The sequence below is a fragment of the Seriola aureovittata genome, chromosome 22, assembly GCF_021018895.1.
Source record: "Seriola aureovittata isolate HTS-2021-v1 ecotype China chromosome 22, ASM2101889v1, whole genome shotgun sequence".
NCBI lineage: Eukaryota > Metazoa > Chordata > Actinopteri > Carangiformes > Carangidae > Seriola > Seriola aureovittata.
This window is the reverse complement of record NC_079385.1, coordinates 15,319,766-15,338,415: the sequence shown is the minus strand read 5'-3', so window position 1 is coordinate 15,338,415 and position 18,650 is coordinate 15,319,766. Positions and strand designations below refer to the sequence as shown.

The 18,650-nt window shown below is 39.2% G+C and overlaps 1 protein-coding gene and 1 long non-coding RNA gene across 2 annotated transcripts; one reads left to right on the top strand and one right to left on the bottom strand.

Annotated features, from left to right (window-relative positions):
* Positions 1-861: 861 nt before the first annotated feature.
* Positions 862-14,259, bottom strand: LOC130163402 (uncharacterized). The gene is made up of 4 exons (XR_008826470.1): positions 14,163-14,259; positions 14,005-14,068; positions 1,114-1,139; positions 862-979 (listed from the first exon to the last, which is right to left on the bottom strand). It is a non-coding gene; the product is annotated as an uncharacterized LOC130163402 (long non-coding RNA).
* A 235-nt stretch (positions 14,260-14,494) lies between these two features.
* Positions 14,495-17,881, top strand: rad51ap1 (RAD51 associated protein 1). Its single transcript, XM_056367854.1, has 9 exons — positions 14,495-14,782; positions 14,884-14,930; positions 15,167-15,305; positions 16,032-16,138; positions 16,223-16,312; positions 16,450-16,584; positions 16,682-16,867; positions 16,955-17,095; positions 17,206-17,881. Exons 1-9 carry the CDS (start codon positions 14,766-14,768, stop codon positions 17,331-17,333), a joined length of 990 nt encoding a protein of 329 aa, XP_056223829.1. The 5' UTR covers positions 14,495-14,765; the 3' UTR covers positions 17,334-17,881.
* Positions 17,882-18,650: the final 769 nt, after the last annotated feature.

The following is an 18,650-nucleotide window of genomic DNA, read 5'->3' as shown; positions in this document are numbered from 1 at the left end:
AAATCGGGACGGTGGTCATATGTCCTGGCAGCCTGCTGCCTTATTTAGAAGGAAGGTGTAAAAACAGTCACAGCCAGTCACAGGAGAGCAAATGGCAATCCTGTCTGACACTTCCTTAGCTGTTTGTTCAGGAAGTTTACACAACCAAATATTTTGCCTGGTCAGATTGCGCGTTATTATTGTAAGTAACACACCCGGCAACTAACAGAAAAATATAACCTGCATGAATCAAATACATGGCATTGTTGTGGGTATTCCACTAAGTTCATGTCCAGGAATAAAGCGGGAAAGGAAATGTGGAAAAAGATCTGCAGTTGATGATCAAAATAAGGAAAAAAATCAGCATTTTACTCTAAGAAAATTACAGATTTATGCTCGAATGAATCAAAAAAAGTCGATGACTTATTTTGTGCTATATATTTCCCGGCAACACTTTAATTCCCACTGTTAAGCATTTACAAGCAACATTTAGTTATAAGCAGATACAAGTGTTTATTAATGTATTTGTTAACAACTATAACTCCCTCTATGGGAATCCATAAGTGGAGAGTGGTGTGTAAACACATGATGAATGACAATATATTAAAACCAGTTGTAATAATATAAAAATATATCTTCATAGGTTGACAAATACTGTACATTAATAAACACTTAAAAATGTCCATGTACAACTGCATTATGGTATGTTATAAACCATTTATTAAACGCCTGCACACTGCTTATACATGGTAAATAGAGCATCTAAAGTAAAATATTACCCATTTCCCTTACAAAAATGTTGAGTAAATAAAAATAACTAGGTGAGTGCACTGGGTTACACTATCCTTTACATCCCTGTTTGCATCCCATCCTGCAGGGTGCTGGTAGGAGATGCAGGCCCTGGGGAATTCCCAGCGCGTCACAGAGCTCTGGGGCCCGGAGGTGTTCTCGGCTGCCAGGGAGCCTCAGGCCCACCTTAGCAACCGGAGAGGCCTTGTTTCTGATAAACAGCAGTGGCAAGACAACCCCATAATGGAAAACAACAAACAAACAAAACACTTCATATATATCCTGTAACGCAGAGATACATTTCAATATTGCCAAAGAACCAAACACAAAATCTAATGTACTTACAGATTCACAAGACGACATCAGCTTCACTGCAATGACAAATGTATTTCTATAGTTAATTATTATTATCTATTTAGACTTAATATAATTAAAGAACATTTTTCTGGGAAATCATGAAGGTTGGAGACTATGGTTGAAATCAATATCAAGATATTGTTTCTGTTATGTACATAACTGTCAAGTATTATACCAGTCAAAACACTTCACATATGTATGTAAGTATATTTACTTAATTACTTTACTTACTTTTTTCTAGTTTCATATTGCGCTATTTTATACTTCTATGCTGCTACATTTCAGAGGGAAATGTACTTTTTTATTCATCATAGTTACTTTGCAGATAAAGATTTTACTTACAAAACATATTATAATTTTTATAAAATGTGATGTGTTGCTATACATGAACTGCCCATCATTATATCAAATAGTTAAAAATTATCTGCACCTCAACCTGCATTAAAATGTAACATTAAAATGCTTCTTACACATTAATGCATCTATATCAACAATACAGATATATGAACAATCACAGGGCCTGTTTTTCTGTGTGAGATTTTTTTTTTTTTTTTTTTGGGAGATAATACTTATGCACTTTCACTTAAGACTTTGAATGTGGTAACTTCACTTATATTGGATCTACACTGTGGCATTGATATTTTAACTTCAGTAGAGAATCTGTATACTTCAATTATTCCAGTTTGCTTGGGAGCCATTATTTTGGGCAACATATAATTGTACTGAAAGATAAGGAAATTTTAATACTGAATTTTTGCCCACTCCTGCCAGTCATAAATCTCTCTAGACCTTTGTAGAATCATCTGTTGATTCAAACTCTGGTTTCATTATTCATCTTCTTCATAGCATCGTTCCTCTGAAACATCACTGAGACCAGTCTGGACCAGACTGAATAGCAAATTAATGAGACAGCTCCTTGATTTGCTGTGTAAGCAAATGGCTATGCAAACCAAGGCAACCAATAGCCTGAATAGACAAAACTACTGGGTTATTGACAGAGTGAAACTTAAATCAATCGAGAGTGGGGCACTGTTAATGAGACGCCACTGAGCTCTTCAGATTAAGTCAGATAAAACTCTCATACTGGCGTGACGCTGAGGCTGCTCTCTGGTAATAACACCTTCCTGCAGTGCAGAAATCAGACTCCAAATGCACTTTTGACAGAAGTACACAACACAATCCTTAATTAGTCATTTACATTTTATCTACATATTGCGTATAATCCTGTGAATCAACCTCCATCCACTTAAAACTCAACAAGTCTCTTTTCTTCTTTTAGCTATTGTTTTCATTATCGATCAATTTGACAATAATTTTTAAATATGAAATGAAATAAAACGGCAAAAAACATCACAAATTCTTAGAAACCAAGATGACATCTTCAAATGTCTTGTTTTGTCTGACCACAATATTAATATTTATATTAATATGATATAAACACAATATTAACAGATATTTAATTACTATAATTTAAGATAAGGAAAAGCAGCAAAATTCTCACATTTGAGAAGCAGAAACTATCTTATGTATGGCATTTTCGCTTGAAAAATTATTTAAGGGGATTTAGTATTGCACTTCCATAAGGTTAGGGAACTGATGTAAGACAGATTTAAACAAGAACGGACAAACTTTGAGTTCCTGAGTCAAGATTTAAAAAAAAAAACTAGATACTGCATTTTCCATGAGGGACTATTTTTTTCAAACTTTGTAAAACTCCCTCCAATGCACCTAATGTATAAAATCAGAACTTGATTATCAAAAAAGTAGCAGATGACTTTTCTTTTGAAACTGATCAAATTGCCAATCAATTGTTTTGGCTCCAGACTGATGCAAGAGAGAGAGTCCAACTATACAAACTGAATAACCCCTACAACTGCCACAAGAGAAAACAGGGGGAGGTAGATGGAAACTTGCCCACATAACACAGCAAATTGATTTTGCCTATAGACTCACCTCGACTGAATATATTAGAGCTAAAGTAGACGACAAAGAAACTAGAGACTCAAGCAAGAGAAAAATGTCTGCAGTGTACTCCTGTCAGGTCAGCTGTCTTTGTTGCAATTATAAGATCTATTTAGTGCACACACCCACACACACACATCAATCAGAAAATGCACCAGAGGGAATGGCCATACAAACAGCTTTTGTGCATATTACGAAAGTGTAAGTAACTGGATACAGGAGGATGCAAAGCTCTTTCAATTACTGTTTTATTAACGTAGGGTTTAAAAGACGATATTGAAACAACAGCTGGGGGGACCCGGAGATGGAGGGGGGGATTTCTCTGGCATGACATCAGAATCGCTGGCATAGACATGCAATAATACTCGGTCCAACTGTGTACAGACAATACATCAAGGCTGCAGGCTTTCACTTAAAGAGACAGGATTATGGTTTTAAAATCTTAGCAGTTATTATTAGCAGTTATTATAATTATTCATACGGAATATTTACACCGACAAATGGTTTTATATGATGAAACGAGACTTAAGCTGTGTCCCGATTCAGGGGCTGCATCCTTCAGAAGGCTGCATTTGAAGACCGATTGCGTCACAGTGGTGCGACTAGGCTGTCGCATTTCAAAGACTTCTTCAAATGAGGTGGAGAAATGTCTTCTTCTTTTCCTGGGCAAACAGAGGCTCCAATAGGTGGATCCTTCATGGCCCAACATGTCCCAAGATTCATTACGCACCGGTAATGAAAATAATATGGCAGCAAACAACACCGACAAAGAAGCCAAGAATTACACTTTTAAATGTAAGTAGTGGGTCCCAGCTCAGTTCAACATCTAATGGTACAACTGTTAAAACCAAGGGCCTTAAAACATCATGTTATGGTGAAAAAAAGTTTCATGCAACAGTAACTGTGCATTGCGACACGATGGTGAGGGCGGGCACAGCTGGTGATGCACAGTAACAATCTTAGTCTACCAGACCACCTCATTTCGGTTTGACTTTGTTCTCCGAAGGATGCGGCCCCTGAATTCGGAGACATCTTGGATGTGTACAGCCATGCTAGCAGCTCGGTTGGGCTGCGTTTGGGCACAGCAGTGCTTTGAGCTAAATGCTAACATCAGCATGCTAACATGTCAACAATGACAATCCTAACGTCCTGATATTCAGCAAGGTCACCATCTTAGTTAGCACAGCTGAGGCTGTTGGGAATGTCATTAATTTTGCACGAATTTGATCATAAACTGAGGTAAATCTGAAATTATTAATCAATTCATCTATTGACAGAAAAATCATAGGCACAAAACGTCATGGTGATGCTCGAGGAAAAGTCAGGGGATCACCTGTGTCGTTAGGCTTTACCCTCTGGGAAACATGAATGTCTGTACAAAACTTTCTACCAATCCTGGAACTACATTTTGAGATATTACACAATAAGTGAAAACTTTGACCCATTGGTGTCGCTACAGAAAAAGTCAGAGGTTCACCAAAGTCAGTAGGATTTATCCCCGGAGGACCTTGAACATTTTTCCCAAATTTCATGAATCCATCTAATAGTTCTTGATATTTCAAGTCCAAACACTGAAATCCATACAGCCTCGCCGCTAGGACGGCTAAACATCACTTTTGCATAGCCGGAGGTATTACTGTTTGTTCACTGCTGTTACATGGCTGTGTAACAATATGTTGGTAATATTTCACAAACAGACATCATAACTCATTCATGTCCAGCCCTAAGCCATTAAACAGTTATGGGATCCTTGTCTCAAGGAAGAAACTTTACATTACGGAGCAGGTAGCCGTGATGTGGTGATCGATCGAAAACAATTGGATTTCAATCCAAGGGCAGGGGCTTGTAAAATAGTCACTGTACCACCCTGAAAAAGATTTTTGCTGAACTAGCTAATGTATAATTCAACAGCCAAAAACTGCACTGGGTTATGCTCCCTTCCTCTCCTGCTTTGTATATTCGTGACAAAGGGAAAAGCAGCAAATCCACTGTGAATCTGATATGAACTGACATGCACTGATAGTAAAACATATGCAATAGCTGAACTGTATGAGGAATCTGCTATGTGGAAAAGTCAGTTTCATTTTCATTTTGTCAAGCTTCGAGGTGCACTGGGAAGACAAAGCCCAGGCTGTCAGAAGGGAGTGTTCCCAGTAAAAATATCTTTTCAAGGGTACAGCTTGTGCACCTTGCAGAGAAAGATGTGTCTGCTGCTAAATTGGGCATAGAGTGACTAAGGGGAAAAGAAGCAAGGCAGAGGTGACTTTTACGCTGGTTACAAATCACAACCAATGACACAGCAATTTTTATGTACATGTCAGGAAGATTTATATTAGAACACATAAAAACCCACCTGTCATCATATTGTTTGGATGACTATCAGTGAGGCATTAAGCATGACATCCAAGGCAGTTACAGTGGGACAATAGGTGTTTCTCACTACTCTACTTGTACATAAAAAGACACAAGATAGAGTAACTGCATGGTTGTAAACTCATAACCCAGTGACCCTTTGCAGTGACCTAACCCTGGTTAAAAATTCATAGCGTATAAGCTGTTTCCACAGTCACTCATTCCCTATTCCCTTCATACTATTTCAGACACTTTTGAATTATAATTTTGCATCATTGCAGACAGGTTTAGCATCGTACACAGTCTTAAGTACTTTGTTGTTGTTTTTGCATAAAAGTTGAAGTTTTTAAACATTCTTGATTTAAAATGAAAGAAATTTGAACATGCAATTCTATGACAACTGGACAAACTTCATCTGCTGAAGGAGATCATGTGATATGATTAAAAGTTCCAGAACAGGAACTAATAGATCATGTGGTGAAATTGTTCTGCCTACTTCTGGTCAAGAATGACTATTCAATCTTGTCAAAGCACAAAGGCAACCGTTCTAATATCCTGTTCTGGTGCTAAGCCAGACTTTATCACCAAATAATATGGAAATAAGGGGAACAAAGTCCTATCTGATATTATGTAAGACGGTTTATTTTTAGTGATCTGCCTGATGAGGGACCAAAAAGATCAAAACAATGTCATTTGACTACATAAATTGCTTTAGGGATCATCAAAGGAGAGCTGTAAGCCCTACTTTTCATTATTCAAATCACACAATGATAGCAGAACAAGACAGAATGGGAAAACGCTTGGGTCTTGCATTGGAACAAGTGGTGAAAGCCATAGATGACTTTGCACTCTGAATGATGTATTTTGCCTCACATCACGACCATTGATCTCCCTTTGAGCTCAGTAATCACGTTCTCATCCCATGAGAGCTAAAAGCGTAAACGTCGGTTCAACAAGATGTGATCAAACAGTTTTGTGAGCATTGCAAAGCAGCCTGTGTTACCCTGAAGAGTGTGAGCTCAGCAGGACTGTCGATTCAAGAAACCCCTTAGCATGAGGTGCTAAAAACTGGCTGTCAGGTCCCATAGTCCTGCCAATTTCTACGTTTTACAGCACAGTTAATTGCATTTATCTTTTTCAAACACCAGGGACTGGATTTCAGGCTCCATGAAGTCCATTAATGTAACAACACTTGCTAACAAACCCAATCAAATATATTTCTGTGTGCAAGTACAGCAAAAACTGATGAGATATTTATCTTTGCGATAAAATATTATTGCTTTAAGGGAACTGTCTTCCTGAAAGCTACCATGAAATAATTTTTCCTAGTTGTGTTCCAAATAAACTAGGAAATTTGCCTTGTTTTTTCCCTCTGCTGTACCAAATACAAGACATGGGCTGAGGTTTGGTCAGTGCCACGTCCTCACCATAACCATCTGCTCCTTCGAGGCAAGAACTGGCAGGCTGACTTGAGGCCACGAGGAAAGCTCTGTTTACGCGGCTGCTATGCTGAAAAGTCAGACAGTTTGGTTTATGGCTGTAGGAAAAGATAGAGATCAGAGGAGGTGTCAGCTGCTGAGTCGGCAGCCGACTCCCCTGGCTCCTCTTCCCTCTCTCCCAGGAACCCAACACCGAGCCAGGCCACCAGGACCGGGCAGGAGAATGTGAGGAATTCTCTCAACACATTTGCTCACTGCTTTGCACGTTCCCACTCCTATGGGATGTAAAGAGCACCGCCGGCCATGAGGATGCGACCACCTTGCTCCACAGTGAGTGAGCGCGAGGGGTGGGCGAGAGGCGGCAATGAGCGGAGGATCAAGGCAATTTGGCTGATGGGTAGAGGAGAGCGTCAGGAATGGCTCACTGCTGAGAGAGTGAGTCATCCTGGACAGAGCTGCTGTCCTCCTGCCAGCACAACAAAGATCAGATCATTTATTTTTGTCACGGCCCCTGCTGGATGAAATCTAAACCCTTAAGGAGTTGATCAAAGGTTTTGGCATGCTGCCTGTCCTGGAGAGCAACGAATAATGATATTCAAGAATGATCTAGAAGAATCAGTGGCAAGTCGGGTTTACCCAAACAGTCATCAACAAACTCAAAGACACTGCAAAGTGACACTTTGAAGCAAAGTGATTCAAAAGATTCAGATTACACTTTCTATGATTACGTGAAATTTCAGTTGACCTAACTATAGAATAATATAGTACTATTAGTAGTATTAGCATAAAAGGAAACAGGTGAGCTTCTACAGCACTGAATTTCAGTTTCATGGTGATGAAGGCTTCATAGAGGTGACCCAAATGCATCAGCAGTTTTGTCAGTCCATTAGTTTGAAGTATCTAACCCTAACTTACCAAAAATGATCGAGACATTAGCTCATTACTTTTAAGGGCAACCTTGTTTTGGGGAAACAAACATTTATTAATGTCTTTGCAACACTTACAGATCTGGTAGCTCAAAGCTGGTTAGAAGTGGCAGAACAGTCTTTACTGGGTCAAAAGGCAAGCAGGCAGCAGTCTTAACAGGTACAAACTCTCAAATGAGAATAAAGGTTGAAACACCATAGATGACCTGGCAGAGAGTGACTTGTACCTGATTGAGAAAAAGGAGCAGCTGTGTGATGAGGTGGGAAACTCAGTAGTGATTGCTGGTGGGCATGTGTGGAATGTCAGGAGAGGCCAGTATACAGAGATTAATGAGAACATAAATAATCATGTTAGCATATATTGGCATGTAAGAGAATTTCAGAGAGTCACTAAATTTCAGCAACCTATTATTAGGAATTGGGGCATGGGTGGGCCTGGGGGCCAGCAGCCCCTACTGGATCTGATTGGCTGTTAATTAATTCCTTTATCCAGTTTCACAGGTGGTATTTCACAGACTACACAGGCCATTTAATTTAATTATAAAAATGATATGAAGTTTGGCAAACTTCCAGCTATACATTTGCTAAACCTGATTGTGGTCTCCCAATCATTGTATCCAGAGACAATGAAACGCTTCAGAAGAATGGTTGACAGTTCTTGGGACTTCAAATTCATGGATCAGATAATTTGATTAAATTGATGATTAATTTAAAGTCTGTCTCATCATGCCCCCGAACGTCAGTGTCCTCATGAACGTCTAGCAGCAGCATAGCATTGCTGTTCTCTGGGGATTGATCTCAGTATTGTTACTGTAACATGGAATGATGACCGAAGCTACCAGAACAAGCCCCAGTTTGAACTGGGAATTTCATTTTTAAATGTATAAAAGGGCCCAAGCTGTACTTCAACAGAGTTCCCATCCTTCCCGCTCTTACATGTGGACATCGCCCTCTGGTGTCAAACAGTTGTTAAGACATCCAGTGCCTCTGAGGGATGATAACTCACTGCATTGCAGCATTGGGACACTGGCATGGCATGTGGTTTGACCGGGATCAATGTCACTTTACTTTAAATAAAACTTGTGAGAAATGAGAATTTTAGGATAAGAAGTCTGTACATAACATACAAGCACAAATATTTAGTAAGTGAGTGTTTACAAAAGCACATTAGCTTCATCAGATGCATAATGTGCTGTCCACGTGCTCGGCTAAACATAGTAAAGAAAACTGTGTCATCCCCTGCATTGCAGATAGTGTGTCTCAGTGGAATATCAAAATAAAATACAATAACCTCATGCCATTATTTGATGACTAATGGGCTGCTGAGCCAGAGCACTAGATTACAGTGAGTTTCCTCAGTTGTGTTTAGCTCACTGACTGATGACTTGTAATTTTACAGTGAAAAGCCATGAGTATTTTTTTTTTTACTCACTGGGACGGATTACGTGTTCATTGAGCAGAATGACTCTTTGTGAGAAAACCAGAGTCCCTCGCACTGCTACAGTAAGTCAACTGATAGTCTCCTGCTGTCAAAGGTATGTGGACACTTATTGGTTATTAAAGATGGCCGTGTGTTTTGCGCAGCACAAGGGAGCAGTGTACTTAATGGAAAATGCACAACAGAGAATCTGATCCAGCTGATCTATCAACAAAAGAGGCAGCAGTGAGTGCAGTTCATCCCAGGCATGACTAGACCTAAGTCAGCGAGGTCTCATGTGCTTGTGTCCTTTTGCCTGTGACCTCCCTGTTAAAAGGTCACCCTAATGAGTCTGCTCCCCGTGTGCCCTTCAAGTGCCACACTGGAGTGCAGGAAACAATGCTGCCTTACAGATGCTATTTTGAATGGTGTCACAGTGTAAAACTGGCAGCACTGAATTATTGCCGGTCCTTTGATGCTGTTTATATCCCTGCTGTCTTGTCAACACATATAATCATACTGCAGATTCCTGATCCAGGGCCTGATATTGCTAATAACGCTGCCCAAAAACACAAGCAGTAACATCTTGTCATGATGATTCAGCACATAGTTATTTGTAAAAGCCTCAATGCTTTGTTTTTTTTTCATTTGGCTTTTTTGCTGCTCTTGTGCAGTAAATGTTACTGTTTAGCTTTAGGCCAGTGACACAAAAGAGATCCCAAGATAAAACTGAGGGGGTCACCAGGCGATCGAAAGAGTACTCCACGGATTTAGCATTGTACTCCTGTAACAATGTCAGACTCATAATGGACAGTTTCATTAGCCAAAAACCTCTTACAGTGCAATTAAACCCTAATTTAATGGATTTGATGTTACAGTGTTTTAATTCTCACACCACCAACTCTGTATTCATACAACTATCTTGATCCCATATGATGTGAACGCAGCATAAACTGTGATCAAGGGGTCACATTTTGCTTCATTTTAAGGGGTCAGAAGCCAATAAGGTCAAGAACCACTGCTCTAGTCTAATCTAAATACCTTTAAATCTAACAGACCAACACCCCTTAGACCGTCACCTGCACGATGTGAAACAATGAAAACAAAAGTCATATTCAGACGTGAAATCAATTTTTGTATTACTGTGGGTTATTTCGTGTCTTCCATAAAAGCACTTGTGCAGTCACAAGCCCTCACTTCCTAAAATTTCTTTGTGATTGTTCCTCTCTGGCCTTGCAATTAGCTTCGTGGCTGCCGTGTTTTGTACTCCAAACAAAAAAAAAACGTCCACGAAAGCATGCACTTAAGAAGACGAGGTCTCAGAAAACAAACTCCGGAAGCCACTGATTGACAGATCTGTCTGCCCACTCTGGTTCCCTGGCTAAAGCCGTGGCCGCTGTGGCTGTGCTGTGGTTGCCACTGGTCCATGTCTGAAGACATCTGACGCAAGGCCATTTCTAGGTTACAATAACACCACCATACTGACACAACTGCAACGCCGGATATCCGAAACACTTAGGAACTCATCAAGCCACATTTAGTTTGAGGCTTGTTAATAACTACTGCCACCTACCAATGATTTTTTTGACATCGACAGAGCATTCTGTCTCTGTGAAGAGCTAAAAATACTTGCAGCTTAGAAACACAGTTTATGAGTAGCCAAAGGGAACAAATTACCTCCTTTGGAGTACTTTTATTACATCAGCAGGGTCTTGCTGATCTCGTTCGTGCAAAACATGACAATTATTTGTATCTTTCCTAAAATATCTCAATACTTAAGAAGCAGTCTATTTCTTTCCCCTTTGAGGAATGTAAATAACAACACTGCAGTCTCCGCCTGCGGAACAACCATACAAGGACAACGGCGCTGCACCGAGAGAGCCCCACACAAACTACCACTCTGAGATGCTGTACACTACATAATGATGGCATTCACATCAGTGGTTGAGGGGGAAAGCTGCCTCCTGACCACTTCCAACTAACAAGCTCAAATTAAGACCAATGATGACCTCCCGACTGCCAACTAGGCTAGCAAATCCAGCTGGATGTCCAGTTCCAAAATAGTCTGGTAATACTGCCAGCTGGTACCATGGATAGAAATCACAGTTATGGGTTTGTTAAATGTCTCAGCCTGGTACAAGTTATACAATTTGATCTAACTTGATCTAATAATTTGATCTAACAAGGCTAATTGTTAAAACATATAAGTTGTTGTTAAGGTTAACATTCCTACCTGTGACAGCTACATCTGTTATGCCAACTTGAAATGACGCTTGTAAAACCATATCTGCACAATTGACAACAATTTCATATATCAAATATGTATTGACGAATTTTTACTGTAAGTAATCCAGATTTTTCCTATACAGTGTGAGTTGCTGTTTACGAAAAGCTCTACACAACTTAACATTGAAACTGTCTGCAGGAAATACTGATATAACTCTTAGAGCGCACATGCAAGCTACAGTATGACCCAACAGTTCTTTTGAATTGTAGTTATATTTTATTGTTTATTAATTTTGTATTAATAGGGTATTAATAAGTGACCTTGATGACAATTGTGTGTGATACCTGTAGCATGCATAATAATATTAATAATAATAATAATAATAATAATAATATTAATATTATTTATATGTATTATTCATTTATAGAGCACTTTTCAAGTTATATTATGTTTCACATAAGACAGCAAAAACATAAGGTGACAAAAGACATTAATTCAGCCAAAAGTCAAAGATCCCTTGTGTGCAGTAATGTTCAGTTACATTAACATTAGCTATAGAAAGAGAAAAAAAAATGTTTTCCCTGAAGAGAAAAGACTTTGTTATCATTTAAGAGCTAGAACTTTTTGTGTGAGATGTCATTCATTTCTATTGAGGTTAAATGACACTTTGAAATTCATTCACTGTGGACTGTACACCACTGAACACCAACATACATGGACAAAATGTAGACTAAGCACATTTACTTAGAGATGTAAACACATTTAAAATCATATACCTAAATAATGTTTAACTCTTTTTAACCAGAGTCATAATCTAGGAGGGTACTTTTATTTTTTTTGTACTACATCCTGTTCTCCACCAGCAGTCACGTGACTTTGTTTGGGAACATATAGTATAGGAGTGGAGGTGGTGCAATTTTCACTCCAGCAACAGAAGTCTAAATCATTTCCTGTAGTTAAAAAGAGATGTATATATGGAAAGTGCCAGATGAATGAGACTGCCATCTCATGATTACCTTAAACATTAATCAGGTGGTTTAAAAGTCACCTGTTGTTACCACAGCTCTTGCAGCATTGCCTGGAACACAATATAAACAATCTATATGTGTGAATCAAAGCGTGATGTTGTGACCGCAGTGTTTGCATGACTGGATCTGATATTTTGGTCATGGCTGTAGGCAGCGCTGGAGGAGTTTAGGAATGTGTGACCACAGGGCCCTTTGGCCCCACAGCTGCATGTCTTCCTCCCTTGTCTGGGTACGAGGACACCGACCATCACATCCCTGAACGTCTCCTCCAGGTCCAGTGTGTGACAAACCGCAGCCGACAGCCACCCACTCACAAACTGGAAAATGACAACCCTCGGGACGGCTGTTGCTCTCTGAGAAGTGCAGTAAAAAACGGAGCGATTTGCCTTTCACTGCACTTCAGAGGGAGCCGTGATTGCCTCCGCCCTGAGTGTGGGCGTCTGGGCGGCTGAGGACATGTCAGGTTCATGTCAATCAGCAGGTCAGACTCTTGTATATCTGTGATCTGAGGCCCTGAAGCTTCAGACTCCTACTGCCATCTGCTGGACTGCTGGCTGTAAGGCTGTGTTCACTCAGTGACATTAATGACACTACCATGGCCTGCACAAGGAGGAACAGAAATATCTTCACTAAAGTAACACTTAAATGATCTTTCATTATTTTATCGGTTCTGTCCATTTGATAAGATGATGTTTAAAATCAGTTTGAACTCCAACAGCGCTATATTTCTAACTGCATGAGACCAATTTTAAATAGATTTTTGACACAGGACAGTTGATATACAAGTATCTGCATATACAACTACTAATTTCACCCTTCGATATACTTTATAGTTTGAATATTGAAAATACATGCTTTGCCTATTTAAAACATCCACATCTCCAAACATAAGTGATGTTTATTTTTTCAGTCTGGGCCCCCACACCCCTACATGTTAGCTCCATGTTAGCTTGTGCAAACTTAGGTTTGGCAGCCTCGTAATGTAGGTGTAAGTAGGATAAATAACTACTTCTGGCATGCAGTGTCTCAAAATGTCCCTTTTCCTCTGGCAGGAGAAAATATTTACTCTGAGGAAAAGAGAGCACAGAGACACCAGGTGGCAGGTAACATGTTGTCCTCACCATTCATTTACTAAAATACATTTTGTCATAAGGTAAATGTTAGAATATAGGGTTTGACTATAAGGTGTGTCTCAATTCAGGGACTGCATCCTTTGAAGGCTGTAATTGAAGTGAAGATTGTGTTCGGCCATTGCAGTCTTTGTGGTTTTCGTAAGCCAGCCCTTAATAGACCATGTCCTCCAAAGGATGCAGCACCTGAATTGGGACGCAGCTATAAAGTAGCATGAAACCGAATTACTCAAGTTCCTCAAAACTGTACTTAAATACTGTACTTGACTTAAGGTACTTACTTCCCACCACTGGTCATAATTGCCCCTTCATTATTAATAATATTTGTATTAAAATTTCCTGTGTCTGTATGGGATTAACTGATAATTCCTCTTATATAATTATGGTACTGTACTCACCTCTGGGTCCCAGTCCCAAATTCTGTCTTGGACCTCAAAAAGTGGTGGGCGGGCCCTGGTGGACCTATTCACAGCCACAACACAGCAACATTAATGATAATAATGATATTATTATTAACACAAAATAAATATTAAGATCCAATATATACACAAATTACCTCCAGAGAGTAAATGTTACTATTGTCTTGAACTTCCAACTGGCGACATTAGCCGTTATTTATCAAGCGCTAGATCGTAGACTACAGTCTATGGCTACAGTCAAGCAGATTCGACACATTTTCTTTTTCAGTACCTAATGATTAATTGTCCTTTTTGAAAACTCGGCCATTTAACCAGTTCCTGTTTCAGTCTTAATAATTTGTTTAGCAGAGCTCCAAATATATGTAATATGTAATGACTATTTACATATATTTATATATCTAAAAACTTCTCTTTTCAAACGAATCAGCTGCCCGTGTTCGTGAATTTGGTCAACAAAACGTCACTTCTCCTCGGTTCAGGCGGGCTGGTTGAAAGCACAGGAGAAGTGCCTCTGCTGACTATTATGCAGCGAAAGTAACGATAATTCAACAGTTTAACGTGTTAGTTCGCTATAATATATATTTCACTCGCTGAATAGTCGGACGCATGTTTGCTTTTAAAACTATGGACAACTAATGCTAGGCTAGCGTCTCCGGCTAGCAAACACGGGAGATATTCGTGTTGATGTGGCAGCTAATGTAACGCGTGGTTATTGTTAGCTAGCTTTACTTCTACAAACTATGGACCGACCATCAAGGTTTGTAAACCCTTTGTTTCAGCCCTAAATCACGGTAGCAGTTTGCTTACTGTTGTTAATATCTGATGAAGGCTAACACGTTGTTATTTGTTGACACACAGGAAGACAAAGGTTGTGAATTACTGTGAGGCCAAGGACTTTGATGATGGTGAGTTCAGTTAAACAACCTCTTTTAATCTATGTCATTCAAGTAAACCAATTCATGTTTCAACATACAAACATTTCTGAGCTGACTAAGTCTCAACAACTTATCCTTTGATCCTACAGATAAACTTTTTAAAACTTAGCCTAATCATTATAAAGGGGTACACATGCATACATAAACAGACTCAGTCTTCTCTCACCACCAACACATCTCCATGTACCCTCTTCATGTTGTGGCAGATGAGGATTTTGCCTGTGCGAAGGCTCCACCCAGCAAAAAGGCCAGGGAGGATGTGGTACAACAGGAGCACAAAAAATCATCAAGCAAGTCCTCCAGTCAAGAGACCAACTCACAGTCCACACTGAGCCAGAAGAGCAGGTGGGTCACAAATGAATGTGACATAGTAGACCATGTATATAAACAAGTGATTGAAATGATGATGATCTGTAGGCCACAGTGAGAGGAAAAGAACCAAACCTTTGTGATCAATCTGTTGTTGCAAGCTCAACATATCAAAAGTAAAAATGTACAAATACCAGTTTACAAAGTAAATATGCCGAGAGTCAGATGTTATGTCACAGTTGTATAATATACTAATATAGAAAAAGCCTTGCCGTTGGGAAAAGGTGTTGGCTGAAAGGTGTCATCCAACAGACAACTTGCTGCCAGCAAAGGAGAACATACACAAAATGTAAACTCACAAAGGAGTGAGACTTTTTTATTTTCAAAAAGGAAATACAATTCATTCATTGTGCCCTGTCACTTCACTGTGACAGGTAAACAGTATGATGTAGCCAATAGATAGCCAGAGACTTTTGACAGCTGTGTACTTGGTGAGTATATTTACTGAGTTATAGAGCCTCAAATAAAGAATCAGATTCCAGTCAGGGATATAGTATGGTGAAAGACAGTCCTGTATCAACTTTAGCAAAGTGCGTCAGACTTTCATTTGTCACCTTTATTGTTTTCATTTGCTGTTGTTTTTTCAAATGAGTATTCAAAAATGTAAAGGAGGAAGACCTAACATGCGTACTACACATTTTATCATCAGTCTAATCTTGAATTATTTGTGAGCGTTTTTTTTTTTTTTTTTTTTCTCCATAGAAGACCATTGGATGTGAAGTTGTGTGAACGAGATCTAGAGGCAGCCATTACGCTTTCCTTGCTCAATAATGCAGAGGGAATAAAGGACCAGTCACCCACCACTAAAGGTATGCTGTGCCTTTTGAAATGTAGATTTAATTGTATACCGTTGAGGTGTTTTCAGCTTTTATATTTCTGTTAAACTTCTCTAGGAAATGTCAAGGTTCAACTTCCTGTAGATGAAAACACAGATCCTTCTTCACTGCACCTCTCGAACTGCAGTGTGGATGGTGCGATTTTGGGTAAATTTCCCTTGTTTTTGTACATTGCACACCTTCCCTCTTGTACTATACATTTAAGTTCCTTATACTTGCCAAAAACATTGTCATCTGTGATACTTTGAGAAGTTTCTGAAGCGGTTACAATTTATTTTCTTCAGGTCTGGATGAAATCACCTCTGAGAAACGGTTACCTGCCCCATCCACACAGAGAAAAGCTGCCACTAACGCCTCTGAGGAGCAGAGGAAGAAGCTGAAAGAAAAAGATGAGAACTATGAACCTAAACTGACACCAGGTTATCACTTTTTCATCCCTCCTTAAAAAGGTGGTTTCTGTTTTCTTACTATTTTTGTTGTTTTTGTATCATTAAAATAACAATAATGTCATTCCAGATTCCGAGAGTGACGAAGATTTCAGTGAACCAGATGAGAGTGAAGATGAGGAATTCACTGTGAAGAAAGTCAGTAAAACTAAAAAGAAGGAGAAAGTCACCAAGAATGAGAAAATCAAATCACCTCCTGCCTCTAAAAAACAAAAGCAACCATCCAAGACGTCAAAGTCTAAATCACATGCAGCAGGTGTGTTCTTGGGATTCATCAAAGAAAATACAGCTGTAATTGTAGACACTTCAGATGAATTATTATAACATCTGCTTCGTTTCCCAGCTGTTTCCACGCCAGTGCGAAGTCCACCAACAGCCAAACTTGCAGCCAATAGACCTGCATCGTCCTCCACAGTTTCTACACCTAAACCTGCAGCAGCTCTGAGTCAGGCAGGGGGCAGAATACCCAAGTGGAACCCACCAGGTGCAGTATGAGTGAACAAAAGCTAATATGCTTAAATGAAAACCTTCAGAGGCAATCACAGCAGGTACCAGTAAACTGAACTCTAAGATAAGTACCTTTTTCCTCCCCAGGTCAAATTGGTAAAAGTCCCACCTCCTCCCAGAGTTCACAGGGGAAGTCTCCAGGTCAGGGTCTGCGACTCGGACTGTCTCGTCTTGTCCGAGTCAAACCTCTTCACCCCAGTGTTGCGAGTCACTGACTGAACTTATCACTTGTCCGAGTTTGTGTCAGTGACTTCTTGTTGACCTTTTTAGCCTCTTCTCTTATTTTAAAAAGTTGTAAATATTCATTTCTATTTTTCTGGATTTATAATACAGTATATATGACATGATTTCCAGCAGGGCATGTTGTCATTTGATTGTCAGCTTTGGTCACCTTGATCTATAATTTTTCCCCACTAAGGTCAGGGAACAGTGATAGGGTGTTGCCTCGTTGACTCCAGTATCATAAACCACAGATAAATACGTCTGTCTTTGCTTCATCAGCACAGGAATTGTGTATGTAGATTTTCAGATTTCTTCGGTCCTCCCCATGTCAGTTCACATCTCAGATTCAGGAACAACTGTTGTTGGTATGTGTACTTTGTGAAAAAGTGTGAATTACCCACTTTATTTTAATGCTCCGTCATATTTAACTCATCTTTCTGTCATTTATAACTTTTTCCACCACTTTTCAAACAGTGTGCAAAATTGTATATTGTGTACATATATATATATATATATAAAATAAAATTTGAAAGCAGTTTAATTTTGTATGCTGTTTCCACACCAGCCATTATTACATACATTTTTTAAATGAGTATTAGCTTTGATGTCATTGTCTTATAGTAATAGAGAGGTAGAATAATGAATGGAATTGGCTGCTATCCTGTGTATGAAAAGATTTTAGCTTTCTTTACCTCTCAGACTGCCACGATTTGTCTCATACACACTGTTCTTGTTTACAGATAACAAGGATAGCTCCCAAAATGTTGATTAAATGCCTTTTAGAAACCTCTGGAGCTCTTTTAAGTTTGAGAGCAGTAAAAGTGAAGGATTCTTTCAGAAGTCTTTCATCTCTGCTTTTAGCAATGTGATAACCACAGGCACTGAAATCATTGTACTTTATAGGAAAGGATTGTGATCTCAGATTACAGATTATCGGCCGATTGTAAGTGTTTGATAGGGTCGTATGAGTGCACAGCCTGAGGGACTATGATTTTTACCGCATGTGTCTTTTTCATAAACATTATTTTGCACATAAATGGGAACACTGAAAACTATTTTGTGTCTGAAAACACAAAGCAGGAAGAAAACCTCCACACACAGGACAACTCTCTCCTAATCTGTTCTTAATGTTTACCAGATTACATGAGAACAAAACAATGTCCTTGTAGTGGGTCAATTAAGTTGGAGTGTCTGATAAATATTTCCTGAAGTCAGAACAGGTTTTGAATCGCAGGAGTTTGCAGGCAGCACCATTAAACACCAACATTAAATAGGACAATGAGACTTAATCTTACCTGGAAAATAAATTA